Source organism: Cydia splendana, chromosome 15 (assembly GCF_910591565.1).
Source record: "Cydia splendana chromosome 15, ilCydSple1.2, whole genome shotgun sequence".
NCBI lineage: Eukaryota > Metazoa > Arthropoda > Insecta > Lepidoptera > Tortricidae > Cydia > Cydia splendana.
The window spans coordinates 2,787,097-2,812,853 of NC_085974.1; the positions used below are offsets into that span (position 1 = coordinate 2,787,097).

Consider the following 25,757-nt stretch of genomic DNA (forward strand, 5'->3'; position numbering starts at 1 on the left):
AATTTGAAAAGATCCGATGCGTGTAATTTTAGTCAAGGTGTTTCGTTAGTCAAATGTGAACTCTTTTGTGAATGTTCTGAAATTTCTCGGATAAAGAAAACATAGCATTTGTATCAAAAATCAACAGTATAATATATATTTACATTATTTACAGTTTTAGAATCGAGAGCGCCTTCACAGAAGGCATAATTAGGCACTTAACATTTCACACAGATTCATACTCTGGACACATGTAACGGTCTCTTATAGTAGGGGTGATGAGTTCTAAGAAGGGGTGGGGAGTAGCTAGGGGCTTTGCGAGGTGGGCAGAGCGCTTTCTTCCAGACAACTGCTGACTTCCTCGACCACGCCCACGCGCCAGCCGCTATGCCGCAAGCGAGCCACAGGCAGATAGAGAGGCCGTTTGATCCGACTGTTTCCTCTTGGTTACCGGACTCTAGAGCCGCTAGTAAGGCTAGGCCGGATTGCGTTTCTCTTAAGCGAGATTCGTAGACTCTCACTGCCGTACCAGCAGCAGCTAAGACTAAATATAGTATTCCGCAGGCGGCCGCGCGAGCAGCGAGCCTTCCGACGCGCTTTGCGCCTCGTGAGTCTAAAGCTCTTCGCACCCTCATAATGCCTGGACACGCGCCGAAAGCAAGCGCGATCGATGTCACAAGCAACGCGCCTCTTGGAACTCCAATCAAAGCGGCAGCGGCCGCGTCTGATACAACACACGTCCCTGTTAGCTCGTCTGCTGTTACTCTTCTCAAGGCCAAAGCTGCCGCTGTCCACGCGCCGGCCCAACCCCATGAAACTGCGTGGAGATACGCTGCAGCTCTCTCTAGAGCTTCTGTCGACCATTCGCTAGCAGCTGTTAGGTACCATGCGACGCAAGCGTTCGCGAACCAGGCATCAGCGGCGAGCGTGAAGTAGTACGTTACAGAGAAGAACGCTACGCATGTAGTTGATGCTAAACCGTCGACGGCAAGAGTAGTTCCGGAGCATGATACTAGCTTAGCTCCCAGCCAGCCGCGCGCTACGTACGCTAAGGCTATAATGGCGTGGCACGCCGCCATCCATACTACCGGTCTCTCCGGGTAGCGGTATCTCGACGGTTCCGCGCAGAACGTCAGCAACGCGAACGAGGTTGATAATAATGAGAACCAGGCGAGCGTAGTCATCAGGATTTCAGCTGTTCGCTTGTCGCTTTGAGTGTACTGGGCTGGTTGTCCACACGCCGGCCAGCATTCCCCTGTGGGTGCTCTAGTGTGGGCCGGCGGGCAGCCGTGTTCGCGTAAATCTTGTTCGTGGAAAGGCCATCTTGGCGGCGGTGGTGGTTCTGGCTCAGATTCGCTGGCATTAGGCGGGCGCATGCAGAGTCTCCTGTCCGCTCTGAGCGGGAAGGCAGTGCAGTCTAGGTTCAAGTTGGTGAGAGTTTTGAGTTGTTCCTTGCAGTCGTCGGCGACGGTCTCGCAGAGCGCGCGGCAGGCGCTGACGGAGCCGGAGACCTCCTTGGTGCAGAGCGGCACGAAGGCCGAGCACAGCAGAAAGCGCGCGTGCGGCGAGCAGCCGCTCGAGAGGATGCCGGCGAATGCGGTCATCTGAAACAAGGAGAAATCCATATTTAGGACTTGTACAAGTTTCAAACTAAAATAGACTATAACGACTATTAAATTACGCCCTCAAACATTAAGTAGAGTCACGTCCAGTGTTTAAAATACTACGAGTATAAAATAATGCTAATTGGGGACAAAAAACCTTCACCACAACTTCACGCCTCACATCACACCTTTTTTACCACAAAAGACAATTGGTCAGTATTTTTTATCACGTCAAGCTACTAATAAACCTGTACTTATTCACAATCATAGAAATGTACCTACGTCTAGCTTAATTCCATTATGTAGGCAATATATTCTATAGCCTCTCTTCTAACCACAATCAAAATCAAATCACTAACAGGAAACCTTTCGCTAACTCGTTCATCAGTTCCCAGACGGAATCCGCAAAAACAACAAAGGCAAGGTCGCGTTTTTAAGGATGTCAGAATGAAAGGACTCGAACTGACGAGTTTGCTTTTTGTAAAGGGTCGGAGTGACTTGTGTGACGGGTTTAGGAGCGGTGAATTTTGAGGGCTTTTGTCTTTGAAATCTTTGTGCTTAATTATGGCGAATAAATTTAAACCTACCGTGTATGTATACGGTCCGGTACCGTGTACGTACCTACTTACATGATTGAAGGTAGCCTTAAATGTATTTAAATTTCATATATGAACGGCTGACAGATTGGGCACAGGCAGGTACCATAATTAAGAAGTACATCATTATCTAATATTGGAGTACCAAAGTGATTTATGTTTGAACTTTTTACATAAGTTTTTATTGACGCATTAACTACTTACATCGGCTTTACGTCAGTGTGTTACGCAACAAACATTTGGGCGTGTATGTAAAAACATCAATGATGTACAGATTTACTTTTCCTTTTAAAATTGAAGGGCATAAAGGTATATTTCAAGAAACAAGTTTATCCTAAACAAAAACACACATTGCATGCCTCGTACGGCTGCAGGATTTTAACGGTTCGCCAGGCATTGTTAATAGTGGGCAAAAAGCCACGGAACCACCGCCCTTGGGCTGCTGGCAATTAGAGATGCTTCTGTGGGAATGCACGCTTCGCTGGAGCAGATATTTGGGTTAGGCAGGCATGCAACTTTTGGGCTAAGATTTTGAAAGATGTGAACGTCTATTATATTGTACTGGTCTACTGGAGTGTCGGTTATCGGCTGGTTTAGTTTAGTCTAAAAGGTTATTTCAGAAAATATAAAATTAATCTACCTACTTGCGCGAGAATCGCAACCTGTAAAGTGTCTAAATACATATATTTTGTGATAGGAACTTTACTACTTTAAGAAACTGGAGACAGGTACCTAGCGTGCATTACGAACAAATATATGTAGAATAAAACTACTTACAACACCATTTTAGAAAGGAAGTTAACGTAAGCCGTTTGATGTACGGCAGTCATTCATATTGTGATCAAAGAGATCATTGGAGATAGGTATGTACTTGGCAAAGAATAGATATAAAGCCAAACTCATTCATATAACATCTCCAAAAAATCCCCATTCAAGTTATAAAACTTCCTACTTCCAAAATTGCGATAAAAATCTACAAATGTCTCTATCAACACGGAAGCTCCGATAGATCACAATCTAAGTTGAAGATCGGATCTATTGAATATTCGATTGTACTTAAAAAAGAAGTATCAAATCCCGTCTAATATTACATCAACCTTTTAAAGTTTTTCCACTGTTTTTTCTAAACTATATTTTCTTAAACTTTAAAGAAGTTTTCAGATAATCCGGCCGTGTTATTCCATTACATTCGCTGCGGAGGTCTAGGGACAACCAATATAAATGGGTCCTTGAGATCCGTCTAAGCATAATTTGCTAGTTCACCAGGAGAGCTACAGCGAAATAGCGGACGAGTGAATCTTAGAAATTTAGCTTTGCTTTTGAGTAATTCTCAAGATTATTAGAAACAGTATTGTCAGTATGTACCAACTTTTGTTTACATGGAGACTTAACTTAGAGCAACATATTTTCATCATCATCCAATATTGTAAGAGCGATAGAGTTGTTATTAAATTGGTTAGTCTGATTTCGATAGGTATTCGCAATAGACCCTGAGTCTTCGACTCGCCCATGCTCTGTGAGCGATTGCAATGCACTGCTCATCCTATTACCGCGGCTCGCCAGTTCAGTTTTTACAAACACGGGACAAAGGCGGCCAAACAAACTGTTTGCGAGCCGAAGAGCCTTCCAATGTCGACGTCGGTCGCTAAGATGCCTCTACTCGGTTAAGGAGCAGCTATAACTATAACTTTTATATCTCTCGCGTCGAATTATGGTCCTTAATGTCCTTATGACAGTTCATTTTTATATGGAAGTAGCTGTCGCTTAAAATGTTTGTAGACAATTTTTGGAAGTACGGTAAAAACATATTTCATCAAATATTAGGGTTCCGTACCATAATGAACCCTTATGGTGCACCTCTGTCCGTCTGTCACATTGCTAAATATCTCGAGAACGACTTAAGCTATCGATTTGAAATTTGGAATACTAACATTAAAACATAACACTAACATTAAAAGTGTTTTTTTTATTTTTTTTTATTTAATCGTATGGTATTATATTATATTTACAGATACTTTTTTTTATTAACTATGGTAAATGACATTCTTTACCACAGTGTCCACACAGTCCACAAGAAATATGCTTAGCTTAGGTATTAATATTATGAGTGAATTAAATAGCTCCACTGACTATAACACGTTCCTAGGTTTAATTTATAGGTAACAATTAAACGTAGTTGCGTCAGTAACAAGCGTATTTTAATTACTTAGGTATTTACGTAGCATTTTATGAAACACAAGACCGTTGCCATTGTCATGTACCGCTGAAGGCAGTTAAGCCGTAATCGGACACATGAAATAATAAACACGCGGTATTTTATAACACATGCATTCTTGGAAGGGACCTCGGTGCGAAATACCTAACAATTAAATTTTGTAACATTTTCAGGTAGTTTAATGTAGGTATATAAAATATCTACCTACCAAACGCTAGTTTTTATTAAGAACTAGCTATGCGCATGGGCTTAGCCAAAATATGGCTAGTTTCATAAAAATCGGTTCAGGAAATTAGCCAAGAAATAGACGGATAGGCTTTCGCATATCAATGAAGGTGAAAAAATATTATAATGTGCCGTTATAACGTAAAACCTAACCTAACCCATGACGTTTTTGAAACCTAATCTTATTTCAAGCCAATCTAAATGAAGAAATGAAAAAAGCCATTTCTGTCTAATGCTACATTAGACCACCATGAAACTGTGTCAATGGTCACAATTACCTTAGAAATGAAATCGTAAGGAATCTCTTCCCATTAGTCAATTCGACATGGTTCCTCGGTGACACAGCTCCACTTTACTATACGCGCTGGACAGCTCATTTAATCTGTCTACCCCTTAACAAACGTTAGATCAAACATTCGCCCAACTACTTTCGGATGTTTTCGATCGCGCTCAAGGGTCTATTGATACACCAACTTCATACCTTTACTCGAAAATAAACCTTGTTACTTTAAACAGTCAGTCTATTTTAGCTTTGTATTAAGTTTGATCTTAATACTGAGTTTGTTTACATTATCTAATCCATTGAGGTTTAGAACCGTATTTATTTGATTGAATAAACATCTACACATGAGTGCTGGATCGTTGAAATGACGGGGCCAAAGAACTCTTTTAATAACCGGCCACCATTTGTATGGAACAAAAAGTTATTATTCTTTTCCGAGAACATTTCTGATATGTTCAGTTAACCGAATCGGCATTTAAAACATTTATTAATTGATGTGTTGTGCTCTGTAACTCAAGTATAGACGTGTGCCATGCCATGTACTGTGCACTTACAGAAACTTGGTCCTTACTTTTTAACGTAGGTAGTAATTAACTGCTTTTTAGCAGTTTATTTTAACAAGATTTTAACATTTTAGTTCACAGAATTTTAACAAGTTCGCAGACAGTTTAGGTATTAAAAAATTAAGTACACTGAAAGACGACACAAACCCATAGTTTAAAAAAAATGTCTTGCGTTTTGTAACTTCATTTGTTTCGACGCCCCCATTTAGGCAGTTTGTAAACTCCATCGTAATTCATATTTTTGACAACCCTAGTTCAATTTATACATCAAAGGGCTCCCGCTCCAATGAAGACTTCCCGTTGTATACAATATACAGTATACGCTGTTTGTATACGATACGCGAGTGTATACAGAAACGTGGCTAGATTTGTTTACCGCAGAGCTAAAAGAGTACAAGGCCGAAATAATGAGAGAGTTCATTTTCAGATTTTTGGCCTGAGAATATATATTTTTTATGATTTAGTACATTGCCAAGATAAACATGATCTTAGGAATACATTTTTTGGTACATTCGATTCTTATATAGGAAACGAAGGAAACCTGTAAAGATCACTCGGTTCCGCCCATCTGTTTGTCAGTCTGTGTCATTGTCATCCTTTTATCTCAGAACCGAAGATATAAAAGTGTACAGACCTATTCTTATTACCCTCCTCTTGACCTAATAGGACAATAATTCCTGTCCAGCCAGTCTTTTAAACTACAACTATATTGAATTGCAGTCAGTTCTTTAATTTTTTTTGGGTAAAAATAGTGTAATTGGAGAATTTTGTAACTTATTTGATAAATTTTAAAGGGGTAAGCCCCTAAGACTTAAGTTAGTATCATACTTTCTTAATTTTTAACAACTAAGAGCCAAATTTAATAAAGACTGCCCCACACGTACATCATAGAGTTCTTTTTTTATCTTCAAACGTTAATTATTAACCCACCGTCACTTTGATCCGCTATATCGGTGCGTTTGAAGTGCCGTGTCGTTTAACACGTGGGCTCAATTCCATCTACACACATTCCATTTTGAACTTTATGTCTAGCTTATTAAATTCCTTATTGATTTAGCTAGTATGACGATTACCATACTCGCTGTAAGTGCACTATAAATAAATAGAACAGGGAGTATGCGAAACATTTAAAAGTAAGTGTAAATAGATTTACATGTTACAAACTAATTTAATGCTTTGAATATTAAGCGGTAGGCTTTGAAGCTGGGTGTGATTAATCTTTTGTCCATGAGTCATGAATATAATGTTACTAAAACGCTGTTTCTTTGATGGAAATTAAGTGGTGTCAGTTTGGTTGTGTATTAATAATCAGTTCCGTGATCTGTACGGCTACCACGAGTTGACATACGTTTACGATAGCGACAGCGTGAATGAATTCGATCGCAGTCCATTTCGCTCGAATTGTGAATTGGTGCGATCGAGAGGGAATGCGATCGAGTTTACGCAGACGCTAGATTAAATGTCAAATGCTAACTCATGATAGTCATGAATTTATGATACGGCTACTGACTTGAAATGTGAATAAAAAGTCTGTCATTTTTAATATGTAGCTTATTTAAAATTAAATATTTAAGTATTAAGTATTTAAGTATCTATACGTATATATAGATGTTTAATATTTGGTGTTACCTTGAGTTTTCAAGCAATACAACACCTCACTATTGTACCTACCGTATTGAGCTATTAAATGGCAATATTTTTATAATAACATCCGTAATATGATACGTAGGTAGTACTGTCACATGAGTCGCTTAACTTCGAACTTGGGTAAATCCATCTGTCAGATTATGCGATTTTGGTATTAAGAAAAGGTAATAGGGTAGATATTTGCTGAGAGGGTCGAATGGATTTACCCGAGTTTGAAGTTAAGCGACACACATGAGATCTTTATAAACAATATTGTATTGTGTGAAACGTTTTATTGTTCCCACGAAATATAGTTTTTAAGCAAAAACGTGCGGAGCTATTAGTGACGCTCTATATTTTTAATTAATTGTGATTAGAGTGAATAGATTCTAATTAAATGTAATTGGAGCGATTAATAACTTCTCTATTACTATCTCTACAGTAAAATCCCACGGAATTTCGTTTTATACTTGACATAAGTTTAAGAACTTAGTTATTAAGGTTAAGTAAAAAAAGGTTTATTATTTTTTAGCTTTTCAGTTTTTTCGGCGTTTTTTCAGTAATACTATTTAGTGATAATGATAGGTTGAGCAACGGAACATCATACTGAAATCTATTTGAAAATTTCATCTTCCTTATACGGTTAAAAATTAACCCATTTTAATTACCCTCAACTGTTCACGGCATAAATTTCATAACATCTAAAATCCCAAAGGCAATAAAGCCGTGTCGACACGGCTCGCGACACGCGACCGGCGATACGACATGCATGTGAGATATTAAAGTATTCTCGCACGGTCCGACTCCGGCGCATCGGTTGCGCCGTTACCAACTGTCCTTAACATCAAAGGCGGTTAGGGTTGGCACTGTTAATGCGATTATGATTAATCTTTAATGAATTTTCTTTAATCATCCTAGATTACGTACGTACGTCTAGTTATCACAGCAGTCTGTTTTCTATAAACTATACACTAAGAACTCTATTTACTATTTAATTCGATTTTGTCTCCCAGTCAAGTGAACCGATAATTGTGAAAGTGTTGTGTCAAGTGGAAATGGACGATCTTTGCCAAGCCTTCCAAAAAAAATCGAATTAAATAGAAAGTAGAGTTCTTAGTGTATAGTTTATAGAAAACAGACTGCTGTGATAACTAGACGTAGGTAATTAACTGATGGCACCTGTTTATAGTTCGAGTGGAATTTTTGTGTTTGTTACACGCTGTCACGCTGTGATGTGGTTAGTACTTATGGGCTCCAGTACTGATATGATGGTCGTTCTTATCTACGTGACAGCGTGATAAAACGGCATCCGTCACTACCGCGCTCTGTTAAAAAGTGACGGATATGTTGTCACGTAGATAAAGCCATCCATAATAGGCCTGCGGATTCAGGCCTAAACTCACACTTATCATCCGTCATGGCTGTCACGTTACAAAAAGCATGTAAATGCGAGAGTGAAGCTAAAGTATATCATACTTTAGTTAGACGATAAAAGCACAATCATCCTCTCCGTGCTGGTCTCAATGTCTCAAAAAAGCACCAAGAAACTTCATTTGGATTGTCTGCCAAAAGGGCATCCAACCCTATAATCATACACCTATAATATTTCTTCAAAACGTATTAGTTGACAGCCCTACGTGATGGCGCACATCAAAGCGTCGCCGGCGCACTCGGCTATTTTCGGCCGCTCCGGTAATTATTTTTTTGTCACACGTTGCTTTGTGCTTTGTTGCTGACGCCGGATTGATGAATGTTTATACGTAACTTTAACTTAATGTCTGTTTTACTTTTGAGTGTCTGAAACAGTGAAACTGAATAGCTTTGATGTTGGACTAAAATGGATGCGCCGGTTGGCTGTCCACCTGTTTTAAAACTCCTTCCAATAGGAACTCGTAGTTTATTAAGTGACGATTTGTTTCGATGACAAAAACATGACAACAATTCGCTGCGAGAGAAGATTGACAGTTCTACCTGTTAGACCCATAGCGGCTACATACTTGCCATCATACTTAAATTAAAGCAAAAACGCCTCTCTACAATAAGAATTACGGTTCGAAATCGAATGACTGGAATGGAATGTCAAATGGTTTAAGGGTTAAGCTTTAGATGTCCATCTAAAAGTAGACGGATCGAGGCATTCATTTCATAAATCTGTGATAATCTATCTAAAAATATGTTTGGCATGATTTTAACTTTCTTAATGTCGATGACAACCAAATTTTACATTATAAAATTCATTACAAACTGTATTTTGTCGGTCGGTCTGTCATAGTCACATATAATATATGTATATTACTACTACATAATATCGTTTCTTAAAGATACGTACGCACGTATCAGATACAAATCTGCAGATTGTTATCAGATGGTAGACTATCTATGTGTGCTATACTTCAGTGTGCGTAAGCGAGCGATTATCAGGATATTATATCTACTCGTACTATCTATTTCAGTAGATTTACGGAGTCGGACGAGTCACAAACGTGCAAAGGATTGCTTACATCGGGATTGAACGTAGCATATACAGGATGGCTAAAAAATAACTGCATTCCCGAGGCATTCCCGTTGCCAGGGAAGTTAAATTGGGATTATACTGAGCAACTTTTACCAACACCGAAATCGCGAAAAAAAAAATGGTTGGTCCATTCTCTATGGTAGGGTAGATATTTTTTCGCGATTTCGGGGTTGATCCCATAGTAAACGTTGCTCAGTATAATCCCAAAACCTCCCTGGCAACAGGAATGCAGTTATTTTTTGGCCAACGTGTATAGGTAGTTGTAGTGTTTTGTCATGCCATCGTCGCCATTAACTCACAGACTTATTGTACCTAAAGATCAATAAAAAGACCTATGATCAGTTAAAAGTTCTGCTTTTAATATTAATATTACTTAGGTAAAGTATGTAATGGACAATTATTCATAATACATATTTCATACATTGCCCAGACGCCCCAGGTCTATACAATACCTGAATTATACAGATTGCCGGTGACATATACGGGATGGCTTAAAAATTAAAACTACAACCATTTAACTAGAATAAAGTACAAGGTATATTCAAAATATTATCCCTTAACTTTGACACACAAGGCCACCCTGTAAAGCCACAGTTGTATAATGAAATACATACGTAGCATTGAACAGACATGACTGGCGACAATCAGGCTCGTAAGATAGCCGTCTTGATAGCCATCGGCGAGCATCTGCCTATTAGCAGCCCTGTTCAAAGACGCCGCTAATGAAAACAGGCGTATTTCGATCGCGTGAGCGCGGGTGAGTTTAATTCGCGAAAAACCAGCGTAAGGTGGCCTATTATAAATATTATTACAGACGGGCAAGTCGCGGTAAGTTTCCAAAAACTTGGAAACACTTCGAACTCTGGTACGCGATATCATAAGAAACAAAGGAAGTTTTCATTTTAGAAATGGTAAATTTCAAACCTAACTTTCCGAAACCATTGCTGATTTGTTGCAGGATTGTTCTGATCTTCAGAAAATTACTCGGGAAAGTCGGGAAAGGTAATTTTAGCCAAGCTTAGCCTTTTAGTCTTATCTTTTAACTTGCTGGTACTTTGTTGCGATTGGAATAACACAGAAGTTGCGCGGGCGCGGGTTATTTTGCTATGGGCGCGTTTATTTTTCTAGCCAATGTTACAGCCCATAAAGCAAATCTCCAGATTCTCAACGGTCACTTACCCGGTTCTAAATTAGGTGAATTATTAGACATTTTTCGTTTAAATCGTCTAAAAGTTCTTCTTACGAGAAACTTGGGAAAAAAACCTTTACCTTTCAGACAAATGTTAACACAGAGACAGAAGTGTGCACAGTCGCCATCAAGATATATCGGAGCGTCCAAGGTGCTCAAAAATATAGCTATACCTACATGCATTTTAACGTCTAGAATTCTAGATAATAAAGCCTTTAACCTGCACATAATCGTGTCATTTTAAACTAATCTTCCCAATCTACCAAATGAACTTCAAATACGTTTAAATAACCATGGGGAGTTAATACGAGCATATTTACTTAACTCTTGCGAAGGCTGTCAATATGTGAGCACCATCAAACACGTTAAGGTCGGCAAACAGTCATGTTCGCGCAATTTCGTGTGTTGACGTAGCTTAGGCAAATTTACCTTCGAATATTAGATGCGGCACGAGTGTGTGAAGAATACAAAATAATATGTTTGTTTGTCAAGTAGATGAAAGACAAACGTGCAGTTTTATGACGCACGAAATGTGCATGTGTGTGTATGTGGACGAAAAACGGATCCTGTACGGTTACCATCAGTTTGTCACTGACATAAACGCCGTCGAGAACGTAATTTACTTTCTATACTTACATCCCGTTTGCACTAATATGCGAGTGCGAGCGAGATGTATAGAAAGTAAATTACGTTCTCGACGGCGTTTATGTCAGTGACAAACTGTACGGCTACCACCAGTTTTGACACTGACAGATTAACTCGCGTCTACGTAAATTACTTTCTATACATCTCGCTTGCACTAATATGCGAGTACGAGCGAGATGCATAGAAAGTAAGTTACTTAAACGTGAGTGAATATGTCAATGTTAAAACTGGTGGTAGTGCTTCTCATGGTAACCGTACTATTGTGTAAATTTTATTACAAAATTTGTTCGGTACGGAGCGTAAACGATTGGCATGGCGGCTACGCACCCAGACAAGAGAATGAAACAGAGAAGACAGGCGGTTTACAGTCAGTGTATGTGTCTGTCTGACCAACATCGGTAGGTACAGTCAAGTGTAAAAATATAGGTGGGTGCCTAATTCGTTGACATAAGAGCTACGGGACATATTTTCGAACACTTGACTGTACACTTACAATTATCTATTGTGGTAAAGACCTCGGCCGCGGACCTTGACGACCATTGGGCTTGGTACAAGGCCAATATTCAATAACGAACCTAATTCCGACTGCAACATATCGCCACACATCCATTTAACTGTCATCCAGTTCCGACCAGAATAAATGAAGAAAAAAACGACTCGCTTACACTGCCCACGTAAGTTACATTCAGATCTTAAAAATACGATATCAATCTAAACGTTCCCCGATTGCGCTCATTGATTGGCAAGCGGATATGTTGACAGAACAATTCGAGTTATAGTTTTCGTGAGATTTGTTAGAGAAATATTTTTGTTTACATTTTATGCGAGCCCGTTATGGTTTATGAGTTATGAGTTAATGGAGTCTGTAAAGAGCTACAAATATTCATAGAATTTAATTTGGATAAGAATTAGAATAGTTTATTGCGAACCACAGGAGACGTAGTTGTTACAATTAAATTATAGAAGCACATAGCACCCTTGTAGTATATTGCTAGTAGTATTTGTGTAATAATGTCCTAGATATAATATTTATTTATTTATTCCGGCGTAAACTAGAAAAGCGGCAATTGTACTCACATCAAAAGAGGTGCAGTTTCTTAACTCCTGACAGAAAATAAGTCATACCAGATAAGCTAGGGAAATTGCCATTATAGGACAATTGCAACTATGGGGCAAATGCAACTAGTGTGCTCATAATGGAGCCACTTATATTCATGGCACACTTTCGCCAGTCATAAAAGAGTTTTCATCCATGGTATAAGTGGCTCTAGCCTCACTTTCTGGCTGGCTGACCTTAGTCACCTAGTTTTAAACTTAAACCTAGATATAGTAGATATATCCTTGCCAATTTTAAAGAAAAGCTGACAGTCGTCAAAATGTAAACTTAAACTTGCAATTGAAGTAAACTCATGCCTCTAAAGGCAATGGCGCGGGTAATTGACAACTGAACGAGGCGGCTGTCCCGCGTCAGGTATAAACAGTTTTTAATGGTTATTTATGTGCGCACGCGGCGAATTAATAGCAATTATTCTTTAAAGGGCATAAGTGAGTGTAATCAGAAGACACATGTGACTTTTTGAATGGAAAATTCCGTTTAAATGCGTACGTGCGTCTGCGAGGCGGCGCGTTTGTTGAAGGCTGCATTCATATGGAACCTGTGTATGAGCTATAAAACTTAGTATGTCTGTAGTTTATAGTAGGCAATGTTGTAGTTACAATGAGAAACGCGGTTTCATGGAAATTATCGTAAGTATTTAGTGTTCCGTGCAAAACTGTGTTCACGGAACACTTATGGGATCACTTTTTTATAAGGATAAGCTTAATTCGCTGCGTTGACAGTAAACTAATTATGTTCAATGTTCCTTAGCAAAACCCTCATCATCCATGTCAAAACTTCATGTCTGAATAGCATAACCACCTTAGACTTACTCCATCGCATCATGGATAGACTGCCCTATGTTGTACTGATGATTTTTATTCTATCCGATTTCCTTCCTCACTGTCAAATCATGAATTCAACTTTCAAGTTTTAAAGATAAAACTGGAAATGTTTCGACGTAAAAGCACATTTCTGTCAAAACGCATTTTAAAAGCATTTCCACTCATTTTGGTAAGCTGTTAATGTATTCAGCGTCCTGTTTAATTAGCATTAATTCGGTGCGCACACTTAACATTCCTTGGCTGAGGCTTATCAGGGCCGATAAGGAGGCGCCGGGCCTTCCGCCCGGTCCCACACTCGTTTTGTACTGAAGAGCTGTAATTAATAACTGAACCGTTAAATTCGTCTGCTTCGTAGGAATATTAGGGCTCTTTTCAGTAAGATAAATGCAACTAAGCGGTTATAGCGACTATTTTTTAAACAACATGAAAATCAAGAGTTCCCGTCACCTAGCTAGTGATAAAAGCCTGCATGAGCTACTTCGAAATATAAAGTAACATATAGATAGGGTTGCCATACGTCCCGTATAATATACGGGACTGTCACCGTATTTAAGTATCACGTCCCGTATTTTGACTGGTCCCGTTTTTGTCCCGTATTTTGTCGACCGTTATTAATAGCGCTCTAGAACAGGGCTCTCCAAACCCCAGCTCCAAACAGCAGCAACCAGATAAGTTCCGTTCCGTACCAAATTGGGAAGCGGCATTGTCGAAGATCCAACATAAACAATTTAAAGATTGAAACAAACATAGACGAACTCTAAGCTAAGTTTAAAATAAAATTCTAATTATATTTAAAAATAGTACCTGTAGTGTACATGTAAAGTTCTGTAAATGAATTCATATCGACCCGTAAATTAACGGAAATATTCTTAAAAACTTCAATAACTCATGTTAGTAAAACAGCAAGAACGTACTTACAAGTGACACGACTTGTAAGTACCTTTAACCAGGCGATTCCTAAAGGGCCTTTAGTAAAGGCACTTTGTAGGATTGGCAACGAGGCTAATGGCAACTAGTGCCCATTTACGAACCTTTTTCGCACTGACATAAGAAGTGTACTAATCGTCTATAAAGTACTCTACTGACAACCAAAAGACATTTCCGGCCACCATGAAACCATGTAAAGATGGTGATGATGGGAATATTTTACCATTTAGTTATTTAAAATGGTTCCCAGTAGCTGCACAGCGTTGTATATCAAGAAATCGGTTTTCCACCCTTATTTTCTTGGATAAAACCAAAAAAGTGTCGGTCACTGGTGCCTGTCAGTCATTGGTGCCACTATATCCCTTTTTGTTAAACTATCTTTCTCTGCCTCCACAGTCACCAAACCCGTTGTCTAAACTGCAATGCATAAATCGTCTGCAATAGACGCAAAGCCTTGTGAAGTTGTGATGATCTGAGAATGGTAATAAGGTAGGTAGATACTTTTGACGCACAGTTACGCTACTTTTGATGCTGACCGTACTTCTGTTTAAAGACGGAATACCTACCTACTGTATACTATGCTACACATATTCCTCTTTCGCCGCTTGCGCAACACCAGCTGCGTCATTTCCCTCAACTGATTTACGCCAACACCGATTGCCGGCGAACAACCCACATTTTTCAAAACAAATCAACCTTACACACATCAACTTCTATTTTAAACCGTATACCTATCAGTTTAAGATCGAATTTAGTATACGTGTTTTGTAGAGATAGGTTGTTTTCGTGCGTGTGCGCGCGCGTTTACGATAGCGTTTATAGATCACTAATCAAGAGTCTGGGCGGCGAATTGGGCAGTTTAATTGTCAATCCGACGTTTGTATGTCTGAAATGTTCCTACTGGCGAATGGAGATATCCATCAATGTAGAAGAAATGCAGATTAGGTAAAATTTTTAGTTCATTCCAAAGTTAGGTACAAATGTTTTCAAAGATAGGTACAAAGATTTTCAAAGATTAGCAATATCATTAGGAACGTACTCAGATATAGATTTTAATCTAGAGACCTATTCATTAATTACACAATATTTATGTGTGTATAAGGTAATAAGAAGGGGAACATTAAACCTTTCTCCAAGAGATCTCTTTCAACTATGTTTCAACTAACATCTTTGCGCAAATTACATTAAGTACTGGAAAAAACTACACAGCATCAATCAAACTCGTCGAACGATGAAGGCCATTGTACCTACCTACCTATTTAGCCAATTATATTGGTATGATACTGCTATATCACCAATATCATAGCACTATACAATTTCTTTATACGTCCATATCTAATTACAGCCAGATAGTCTTACGAAACCTTTCAAAGCGTTTCCGTGCTCAGGTATTAATGCCCCTCGATTATTATTATAAATTAAATGCGCTACAATCAGTCCCACTTCCCTTTGCCGCGCCGCTGCGTCCAATCGCATCATTACACCAACATAACTGTATAAATTTCAAAGGAAAACCGCCTCTACTATCAAGAGGTTAATACTCTTTAAACTGCAAGATTATCTTGGCTTTTAACTCCGAATCCCATCATTCTACAAAGATAAACTTGCGTAAAACAAACGAAAAACAACTTTAAGCTGTTCACGCAGAAGCTGTTTCCGAAGAAGTAATAAGTTGGTTGTGAGCTTCTATCAGAGATCGGTCACGAGAGTCCGATTATTATCAATTAGGTTCGCTCTCTGCCGCGACCGGTTCGGGAGATCTACAAAAGATAGGGCTGGATATTACCAACATAATGGCAACACCGATTTGTCACGGTGAGGTTTTTGTGATGGCTGGCAATCCTGCGGCCGTATCCAATCCAAGAAGTCTCAATGACAGCCTGGGATACGATAACATATATTTTGTGACAAGGCGATGGTTCTACCAGTTAAAGTTTTGTGTTTAGAGCTTTTGTGGGATTATATGTTTTCGAATAGCATCTTCAGGATAGGTGTTCGCTATCTCAGGCATCTACCGACGGTCGATTTTGCGACATTGGCATAAACGCCCGTAAAAAGGTAGAAATCGGCTAGACTCTGATATGGAGAGGTTGAAAGACTTGAAAGTTAGGTCTCAGGAATCTCAGGATTATTCATAGAAAGGCCGAATACTTCCATTGAAGCATATCAGGAAATAGTCTTGCCAAGCGAGTGGCAGACAACATAACAAGGGAATGTCATCAGAAATGACAAAATTCGCCAAATGCCAAATGGAATCGCAGTCTGACTTAAATTGAACCGAATACTATCTGCGACTGAATGCACGCCTAGATCTAAAGAGCCAAACCGTTAGCCGCGAACATCAAGAGCCCGTAACATCTCTAATGTCTGTTCTTTAGCACTCAGTATATACGTCTAAGCTGGAACTAGTTTCACTGTAGCCGTATATGGACTTCGCCGGCGGTCGCGAAATTTTGAGAAACCACGTTAAATGGACGTTAACCTGGGGAACTTAAAATGTGTAGTGTTTGTCACATGTCTGTGAAGAAACCTGTAAAATTTCTAAAAACTTGAATAAGCGTCTTTAACTAAAGAATGTCTCGTTTCTAGAGATCTTTTGTTTAATTTTGGTTCATCTTTCCCATTACTCCCACGTAAACCACACTTTCATAAATTTTGTGATAATTGTAACTTGTAAGGGCTAGAATTTGGCGAATGACGGAAGGCCTACAACATACCTACTTCCTCAATCGCAGGCAAAATTATCTTTTAGTGAAACTACTATCTCAAGAAGTCATAGAAAATTGTAAAGCTTTCGACATGTCAACTTTAATTCAAATGTGTACAGGCTTGATGCTTAGGCGGGTGAGGCTACGATTACTACGAGCTATGAAGTAGGTATTAAAGCTATACGTAATCTTCATAAACTTTTAGTAGGTACTTTTAATGTTCTTAATCTCACAACGGTTACAGCATAACTCGAGTTCGTAATTCCACATTTGGGCTATAAAATGATTTACCGCCGTGCGTGTCGGATCGGGAATCGAACCCATCTAATTGGGCTGCATTCCTCACCTCCCACCCTTCACACATTGAAAGCTCAACTTGTTCAAATTTCACAATTAAATTCGAACTTAGTAATTAAAGAGATATGGTTCAAAGTCGTAAAGTGTCAATGAGTGAGATGTGTCAGTTTGGAGTTAGATTATTTTACAAGGGAATTCCAATTCCTTAGCGCGGGTAAGTAGACGGTATAAAGGTACCAGACCAGTATAGGCCTATACGGGGACTCTCCTCTACTGTAAATCCATAGGTATCACTTAGTAGATGGACAATACCTATAAGAAAAGTAGCTCGTTGTCACCTAGTTCAAAACTCACTAAAACTGCGTCCTAGAAACGAAAACAAAAAAAAATAACAAAAAAAGCTTAGGGGTGGACTTGAGCTGTTGTAACTAAAGGTCAACTCAGTGTTAGCTACATTACCTACATGCACTGCAAAAATGCATTACATGTTAATTGTAACAAAAAATTCTAAAGTATAACGCGCGACTAAGCAAGATTGAAATTATTGTCTAGTTACATTAAATTTAAGCACGAGGCGAGAGCTCTGTAATCTACAGGAATTAGGAATAACAGGCCAGGCCAGAATTCTTAGGACGGGATGACCATGCCATTTCGTTTATAATGGAGGTAGAACGGGGAATAAGGCCAGTGGAGGTGTGTTAGATTTGCCGGAGAACTGGCAAGGATCGAGTAATGGTGTCTGAATAAAATGTAACATACTCGTATATTCTATTCATGTCTTTGTTCGTTGGCCGGTCTAGATTAGCGGTACCCACCTTTAGTAGAAACGTATGAACCGTATGATGTTAATTTAGTTATATAGTTTAAGGTGGTTCGCTTTCCATACAAAAAACAATTGCGTTATATTAAGTAATTAGACACTATTACTACATAAATATGTGTGTGTCTACTTTCGAATGTTTATTTGCGCTAAATTGATAGCAAAACTTTGTTTTATACAGAAATCACGCAAAAAAACGTTTTATTCTTTATCGAAGAAAAACCAAAATAACGTATTTTTTAAAGTAGACAGATGCGCACATATTTATGTAGTAATAGTGTGTAATTAGTGTACTAATTACTTAATATAACGCAATTGTTTTTTGTATGGAAAGCGAACCACCTTAACTGGGCATTTTCCGGAAATCGACAAACATTGTGCCCATTTTGCGTGAAACCGAGAAATCCACGAAACTGCAAGGTTTTCAGGTTGCTAACTGCATCATAAATTATCAGGTTCTTAAAACAAATCGAATCGAGCTTAAGTATTATGTAAGTCCACTTACGAGTACATACAACCATGATATCTATAACAACATCTATTTGTCTCATTAAAGCTGTCTTCAAAACTTCATTAATTATTGTTATTAAGGAACTCATTGACATCATATAAAAACAAAAACCGATCACCAATCCCGCAATCGATTAAAAGAAAACAATAACAAACAATTAATATTCGCTCGATTAATCGATTCACAATTAAAAATGCAAATGCAAACTTTAAGTCCCACAAAGTATTATACTCCATTCATATCAATGCAATTTAAATCTTAATACGGTTCATTTAAGTCTAAATTACTTTAAGTTACATGTCATTAGGAAATCCGAACCACTTTAAATGTACACATGGATCAAGCGAAAATGGTATTTATGAGTAGGTATTAAGATGTTATCTGGTAGATGAAGATAAGTTGGCCGGTAGATCGCGATCGCATCGATGCATCGGGTCGATGGACGCGCATGGCAATAAAACAAAATGTGGCCACAGTACACAGATTTTAGATGATTACAATTCTCCTTCCACTCCACAGTTGGAGGTTGGCTCGACAGAAACGGGCAGAGAAAAATGACGGTCTGGCGTATCTGAGGTTTACGTTTACGTTTGGCAACGCGCATGTAACATCTCTGGAGTTGCAGGCGTCCATAGGCTACGGTGACTGCTTACCATCAGGCGGGCCCTATGCTTGTTTGCCACCGATGTGGTATTAAAAAAAGTATTTTTTAACGATTGTCAAAAAATCAAAGATAGGTTTCATACCACTATGAAACTGATTCATTAAAAATTACAGAAAATATATATGAAACAACTACAACTGGGAGTTGAACAGGCCTATTCTTCTTGCCTTATGTAATTTTTAAGGCATTAATATTGTTTATAACTTGAGTTCAGGTCAATTGATTATATAATTGTGTACTTAAATATTAATTTAACATATCGCACTATAACTTATTCTTATAGTCCTACTACTGTGGAATAGCGTACGTTGAAAAAGGCCCAATTAAATGTTTAAATTTAAGACACAAGTTAAAAACCAGCGATGTAATGTAACGTATCGTATAATTACCATTTTTGCACACGCATACTGTTCGCGAAACGGCCAGTGCGACCGCACAAGCGCAGGCGCATCGTGCGGTAATCGCACCGCTTTGATCTTGCCGCCTCCCCCCTCCCCGCTACTCTCCCCCCACTTTATGGCATCTAATTGTGGCAGTTAACGGCGCAATTACAATGCAATTAGAGAACTTCTCGCATACTGCGGCGTCCGTGTATGTACATACCTATACGTACATAGTAAAAACTTGTATTGTTTCTTTGTTTAATTGGCGTCGTAATTATTTGTAATTAATTGAAAAAAGCTCTTGTCAAGGCTGAAGTATGAACTGTTTAAAGTACTTTTAAGGCAGCTGGTACTGTCGCGAGCGAAAGTATTGTTTTGATATAAATATTTAAATTATATTAAGTATATTAAAATTTACATAATAAGAGGAGTATCTTTTCAATAGGGCTTATTTTTATATGGTTTCATAGAGAAATAAGCCCTCTTGAAAATACACTCTTCATATCATAAGCAAAAACTTGTGGTACACACCACACACCTTGACATGTTGTCCTCATGATCATATGATATGCACCAATATGACGTGTAATGAGTACCATTAGCCCTACAATTTAGGCATGACTTGTCATAAAGAAGAAAGAAGCTTTTTCATGCCTCGATACCTGCCGACCGCATCCTACGGCATAAGATTATTAAAGTTTAAAAGTCGGCATGAAAGATGGCGCTTGCGCCGCGGGCGCGGCCGGCGGAACTCACAAATTGCCCCTCCTAATTACCCCAGGTAGGCGGTCGCACAAAGTCGAACGTTTTTTATTCCAAGTGCTAAGTTATTCAAAGATGTGGCTATAAATTTATAGCGACGTTTCATCGTAAATCTAGAATTATGAAAGTTTTTGAGCAATACAATTATGACAGAAGAAAACAATCAAATAATGAACGATTGCATTGTAGTGTATTAAGGAATTGAAGGCATTTTTTTTAATTGAGGTATCAGTTAATCGAAAAAAAACTAAGATCCACTGAAGAACTTACGCGTATCGAATTGACAATGCCATGACAATTTCATTTAGTTCACCAACGTCGTTCAACAATACAACGCGCAGCGCAGGCACTCGGAACAAATCAACATTTCCGTGATGAAAATTACCGTAAAGCTGCTGCAACCCAACAATAGGACAGAGATTACCCTCCACGATGACTTCGAGCATGACTTAACAAAGCTAAAAACTTTCATCCGAAACACCGGGCTCTATTATGGCCGCTGTATAATCCCCATACCTGCGTTAATGATAGGGTGCTTCAAGGAATACGGACTTCTCAATAACACCTCAGATGTACCCGGGCCCACAAAAACCGGGCAATTTTGACACAATGCTCAAAGACGCCGACAATTGGGGAAATGGGTTATCAAGTCTTATCTCGTTGCGTTGGAGTTTATTATTTTATGCCCAAGTTTACGACGGACGTGATAAGTCTAGAAATACTTTTTTGAAACATTCAATAAAGGTCAAGGATAATTGCTGCAACCGCGGGGAATGAGGTGAAATTCAAGGTGTGGCCGAGGAATTCTTTCTTTAAAGCCAACTTACTCGTAACACTTGATGCAAGCGCCTTAGGAAACGGAGAGATAGGCCGCTTATTTGACCGGTTTTTATAACTAAATAACTCACATTCTGACACTTTAGCGCTGGGTTATTCTCGAACAGCCGAGTTCTGTTAGCCAATTGGTAGAGTGGTGCTAATGGCGCTCAGGTGTGGGTGTCCTGGCCCTTGCCACCACCACTAAGAGGAGCTAAAAGCCGGCCTTTGTGGGCCTTGCATCGTATTTGCTCGGGATTTAGATCATATGTCTCGCAATATCCGGAAAGTTAAGTCAGTTTTGTAGATCGTAAATATTTAAGTAGGTACGTGCCGTGTAAGTACACTAAGTATCCATAATAAGTACTTAAACACCAGAGTTTCCCAAAATCATTGAACCCGTAAAGTTATTCTGAACAGTAAAGTTAAATTTATAGCCTGAGTAATAAAACCAAATTAAACCAGTGTAATCGCAATGAAAGTCTAAAAGCTATAAAAAAGGGAATGTACTTTTAAATGTCAAGTAAAGAGCGGTGTCCACGCGAGACTTTAATTAAGAAATACCATTAAGCGATACAGAAAATTTATCTGTCCATGAATTGGGTTCGATTGCCCAATCTAGAGGTGAACGCCCGCGCAGTGACGATGCAGCAAAATCAGATGAAACTTTTCGTGAATGGACCATCCCACTAGAACAAATGGACCCGATGCTACGCCCGATAAGGCCCGTTTGGAGGACTCTGTACCACTTTTATTCTTCTCTAATTCTACAACATTGAACCCAAAGCAGATTGTATTGCAGTCTACTTTGAACTAACAAGATCAAGATACATTTTTACTGTTCTAAGTCGTGTTTGAAGATGAAAATATGATTTAAAAACGTGAGTCAGATTAAGTTTTACTGTAAAAATATGACCCCGTTTTTCAAAAGTAGGCGGTGACCATCACAATAGTCATCATACATAATCAGATGGCGATAACAAAATAACTTCATTAAGTAATTAGAAACGTATAAACCAACGTCACCGTTGAACGAATCGATGTTTACATGTAAAGCGAAATTCATATAAGTGAAGTAATCGGAGATACGCGTAAAAGCGATGCCGACGATAGAGCGGCATTAACCGATACACATCGGCACTTAAGGCAAGATAGCCGCGATTCGATAAGGGATATAAATAAAAATAAATGCCTGCTCCGCGTTATTGGGCTGTAAAGATACCGCTATCGCGATAGTTGTATCAAAGCGTCCGCGTGTTTATTGATTTAATGCAGCTCAGAATAATCCAAATGAATTTGCAACATGATCGTTTTAATGGATTTTGCTTGTTACAGAAGCCATTAATCAGACTGAAAGCGGCCGTAAGTGCTGATCATGTTTTTGATCTATTTCTTTACTAATCGGTGCTTTTAACAGTGTATTTGTGCAACTATATCTAATCTTATAAGCAAGTAAGTAATAGGTACAATTTGTGAGTGGAAAGATAAACAACGTATCTCATGTAATTTGTAACCTCTGCGAAAGAACTTCTTCCAAGACATTAATGCAAAATCGAATCCAGTAATTCTAGACAAGTGCATCCAAGGAAATCTATTAATAAATAGATATCATCATCATTCTCTTGCCCTTGTCCCATTCACTTGGGGTCGGCGCAGCATGTCTTTCTCTTCCACACCTCTCTGTCGCCCGTCATTTCATCATTCACTTGCGTTCGTTTCATATCATCTCTCACACAGTCCATCCACCTTTTCTTCGGTTTTCCTTTCCTCATACTTCCCTCCACATTCATTCGTAATACCTTTCTCGTCACATGACTTTCATCCCTCCGCATCACATGCCCGTACCACGCTAGGCGATTTGCCCTTACTTTTTCTGTTATTTATAAATAGATACTAAAACAAAATGCAATAAGGAGATCGGGTTGAATTTTAAAAAGTCTGTATTTTTCTCTTCTCTGGGGTCATCCATTAATTACGTCACACGAATTTCTAAATTTTTTTACCCCTCCACATTTTCTTGACCCCCTCCCTCCCCCTAAACGTGTGACGTAATTAATGGATGACCCCTCTCTAGCATTTTCTCGATGTTGAATTCCTTTTCCCCGAAACATACCTTATTGGCATTAGGTATCTTGATCATGTCGCTTAGCAAATATGAGCTGTACAAAAAGGCCTCGATCGGCGCGTTTGATGTGAGATACCTTATCAGCTATCACACACGTCGCCGTGCCTCGGTTATTGTCACGTGTACGTTTTTTCAAAGTCACTTTATTGGCCTTTTAAGGTTACTCTCAAGAGTTAGGTAAACAAAACGAGTTGATTCTAATCTACATTTCAAACGGGTAAGCTTTCATTAGTTCTTTTTATAAACAACACACATTTTCCTTAAACTTTGAATGCTGTAATAAAAACAAATGTATTTATTTATATGTCAAAAAATAGAAAATAACTTAACAATAGTTTCTTAATGACTTTGAAGTGTAACAGAACTTAATCATGACATTCATGACTGAACTGAACTGCTAAAATCTAATAAGAATGCCCAAAAAACGACGACAGGTGATTCACATCACTCTATCACAAAACAAGAACGAAACAGAAGCCAAAGTCAACAGACTCCCCCCGGTTACGCTATCTCTATGCTCGTGCTAATAAAAATATCTAATCATTGTTTAGTTTTGGTAAACATCACTCTAATACGGTATTTTGGTTTGTAATGCTACCTACGAAGCTAAAGTAATATTTTTGTTTTCAGCTCATTGTTTTACCGAGTTTCATAAAAATACTTTAAAATACTTACGTAAAATGAGTACCTACCTAAGTACCTACGTACCTACTACATAGTATGTCTACCTACTTACCTAAGTTACTAGCACATGTAGGTATAACTAGGAGGATCGTGAAAGACAAAATGCCACTTTTTACTAAAATAATTACCAGTTCTTGTTTGATATGTAGGCTACCATAAAAAAAACCTTTAATCGTATAACCAGTAAAGTATAACAACTATTCTACAGTTTTTTTTGCTCCATCCCCTACTCCCTATAACTTTTATAATGTGTTCACAAGGGATTCATTACATACAGACCATAAAATCTATTCCATAATCAACTATAAATCAAATCCCCCTTGTAAAAGGGCAAGAGTAACATAATACGCTTTCCCCTAAACTTTTAATATCGATTGTCATGTTACCCCTACTTATTAAAACGAGTACTTATGTTTTAAAAATGGTGGTGTATGGTAAGCCTATTTGTAGTGCGACTATTATGAGAAAGATTTGATAAAAATCAAGTACCTACCAACAGTACCGACTTCATCTAAAAGTTTGACATAAAGTATAAACTTAAAACTTGTGCGCTTGATTGTACCTTCCTGGCGAAAGTGGCGAAACGTCAGTTGTTGACAGTTTTCAGGACACATTTTAATTCAATTTAAGCATGTTTTAACTGTCATATAATTTTATTGTAGGTACTAGAACTTACTTATTAATGGCATTGCATTGAATTGAATGTTTGTTCGATTCTCAAATTAACATAGGTATGTATGCTATTAGAATTTGATACCTACCTACAAACAAAAACATGTTTTGTATAGAAATTTTCAGACATTTGTAACTTTATGGCCACAATGACTACCATGTTTTTACACTACAATATTACTATGACTGAGATTTAAATTATCAAATTATTTTCAAAAAACATGATTTCGTTTTTCGTTAATTAAAAAGATTGATGTAAATCCTTACCGCTTCCTCTGCTTCCTTCTGATCCCGATGTCCCATGAGGTTGGGCATGGCTGTCCAGTTGTATCCCAGATCTTGACACAACGGCAGCCTGATCCTCTCGCACCTCCCGCCTTCCTCCTCCTGACCCGCCACCAGAGCGGCCAAAAACAACACGTTAACAATCCGAAACATGTTCAACACAGCTAAATATCACAACACAACAACAATTGTCATATTAAAACAGTTAAAAACTTTGTTTATATTCAAACTTCACTCGTAAACATTTTCTTCTGTTCTATTATGCACGAACACAAGCGCGCTCCACAACGGCTTGCACCGGACTGATTTGAAATTCGTAATTCGAACTCGGCGCCGCGGCGTTCAATCAAAGGCAAAGGAACGAAACCGGTCTGCCGCTACGTTCAGAAACATGCATATGTTCCGATAAAAGGCCTGTCTGAAGTGAACGCATGAACAGGGCATTAAGAAAAGAAAAAATAACTAATTCGTGTACGGCTCACTGCAATCGGTGGTAGTAATTTACGCTCTCTCTTTCACTCTAAGGGTTTGGAGTAGAATGGAAGGATAATATGGAATTAAGTGTATCTGCCCATGGGGTTCAATTTTATTTTATGAAATTGCTACAATAAAAGTGTGGTAATTGAGAGGTTTAAAGGTTTTATTACATGAATTTTGCTGTATTATAGTATCATCATCGTCAGCTAGACGTTTACGCTTAATAGTTTTTTCTTTCAGTCGAT

General features: G+C 38.5%; 1 protein-coding gene across 1 annotated transcript; it reads right to left on the reverse strand.

Annotated features, from left to right (window-relative positions):
• Window positions 1-107: 107 nt before the first annotated feature.
• LOC134797420 (frizzled-10-like) lies at window positions 108-25,494 on the reverse strand. Its single transcript, XM_063769645.1, has 2 exons — window positions 25,018-25,494; window positions 108-1,583 (listed from the first exon to the last, which is right to left on the reverse strand). The coding sequence occupies exons 1-2, from the start codon at window positions 25,186-25,188 to the stop codon at window positions 216-218; spliced, it is 1,539 nt and encodes a 512-aa protein (XP_063625715.1). The 5' UTR covers window positions 25,189-25,494; the 3' UTR covers window positions 108-215.
• Window positions 25,495-25,757: the final 263 nt, after the last annotated feature.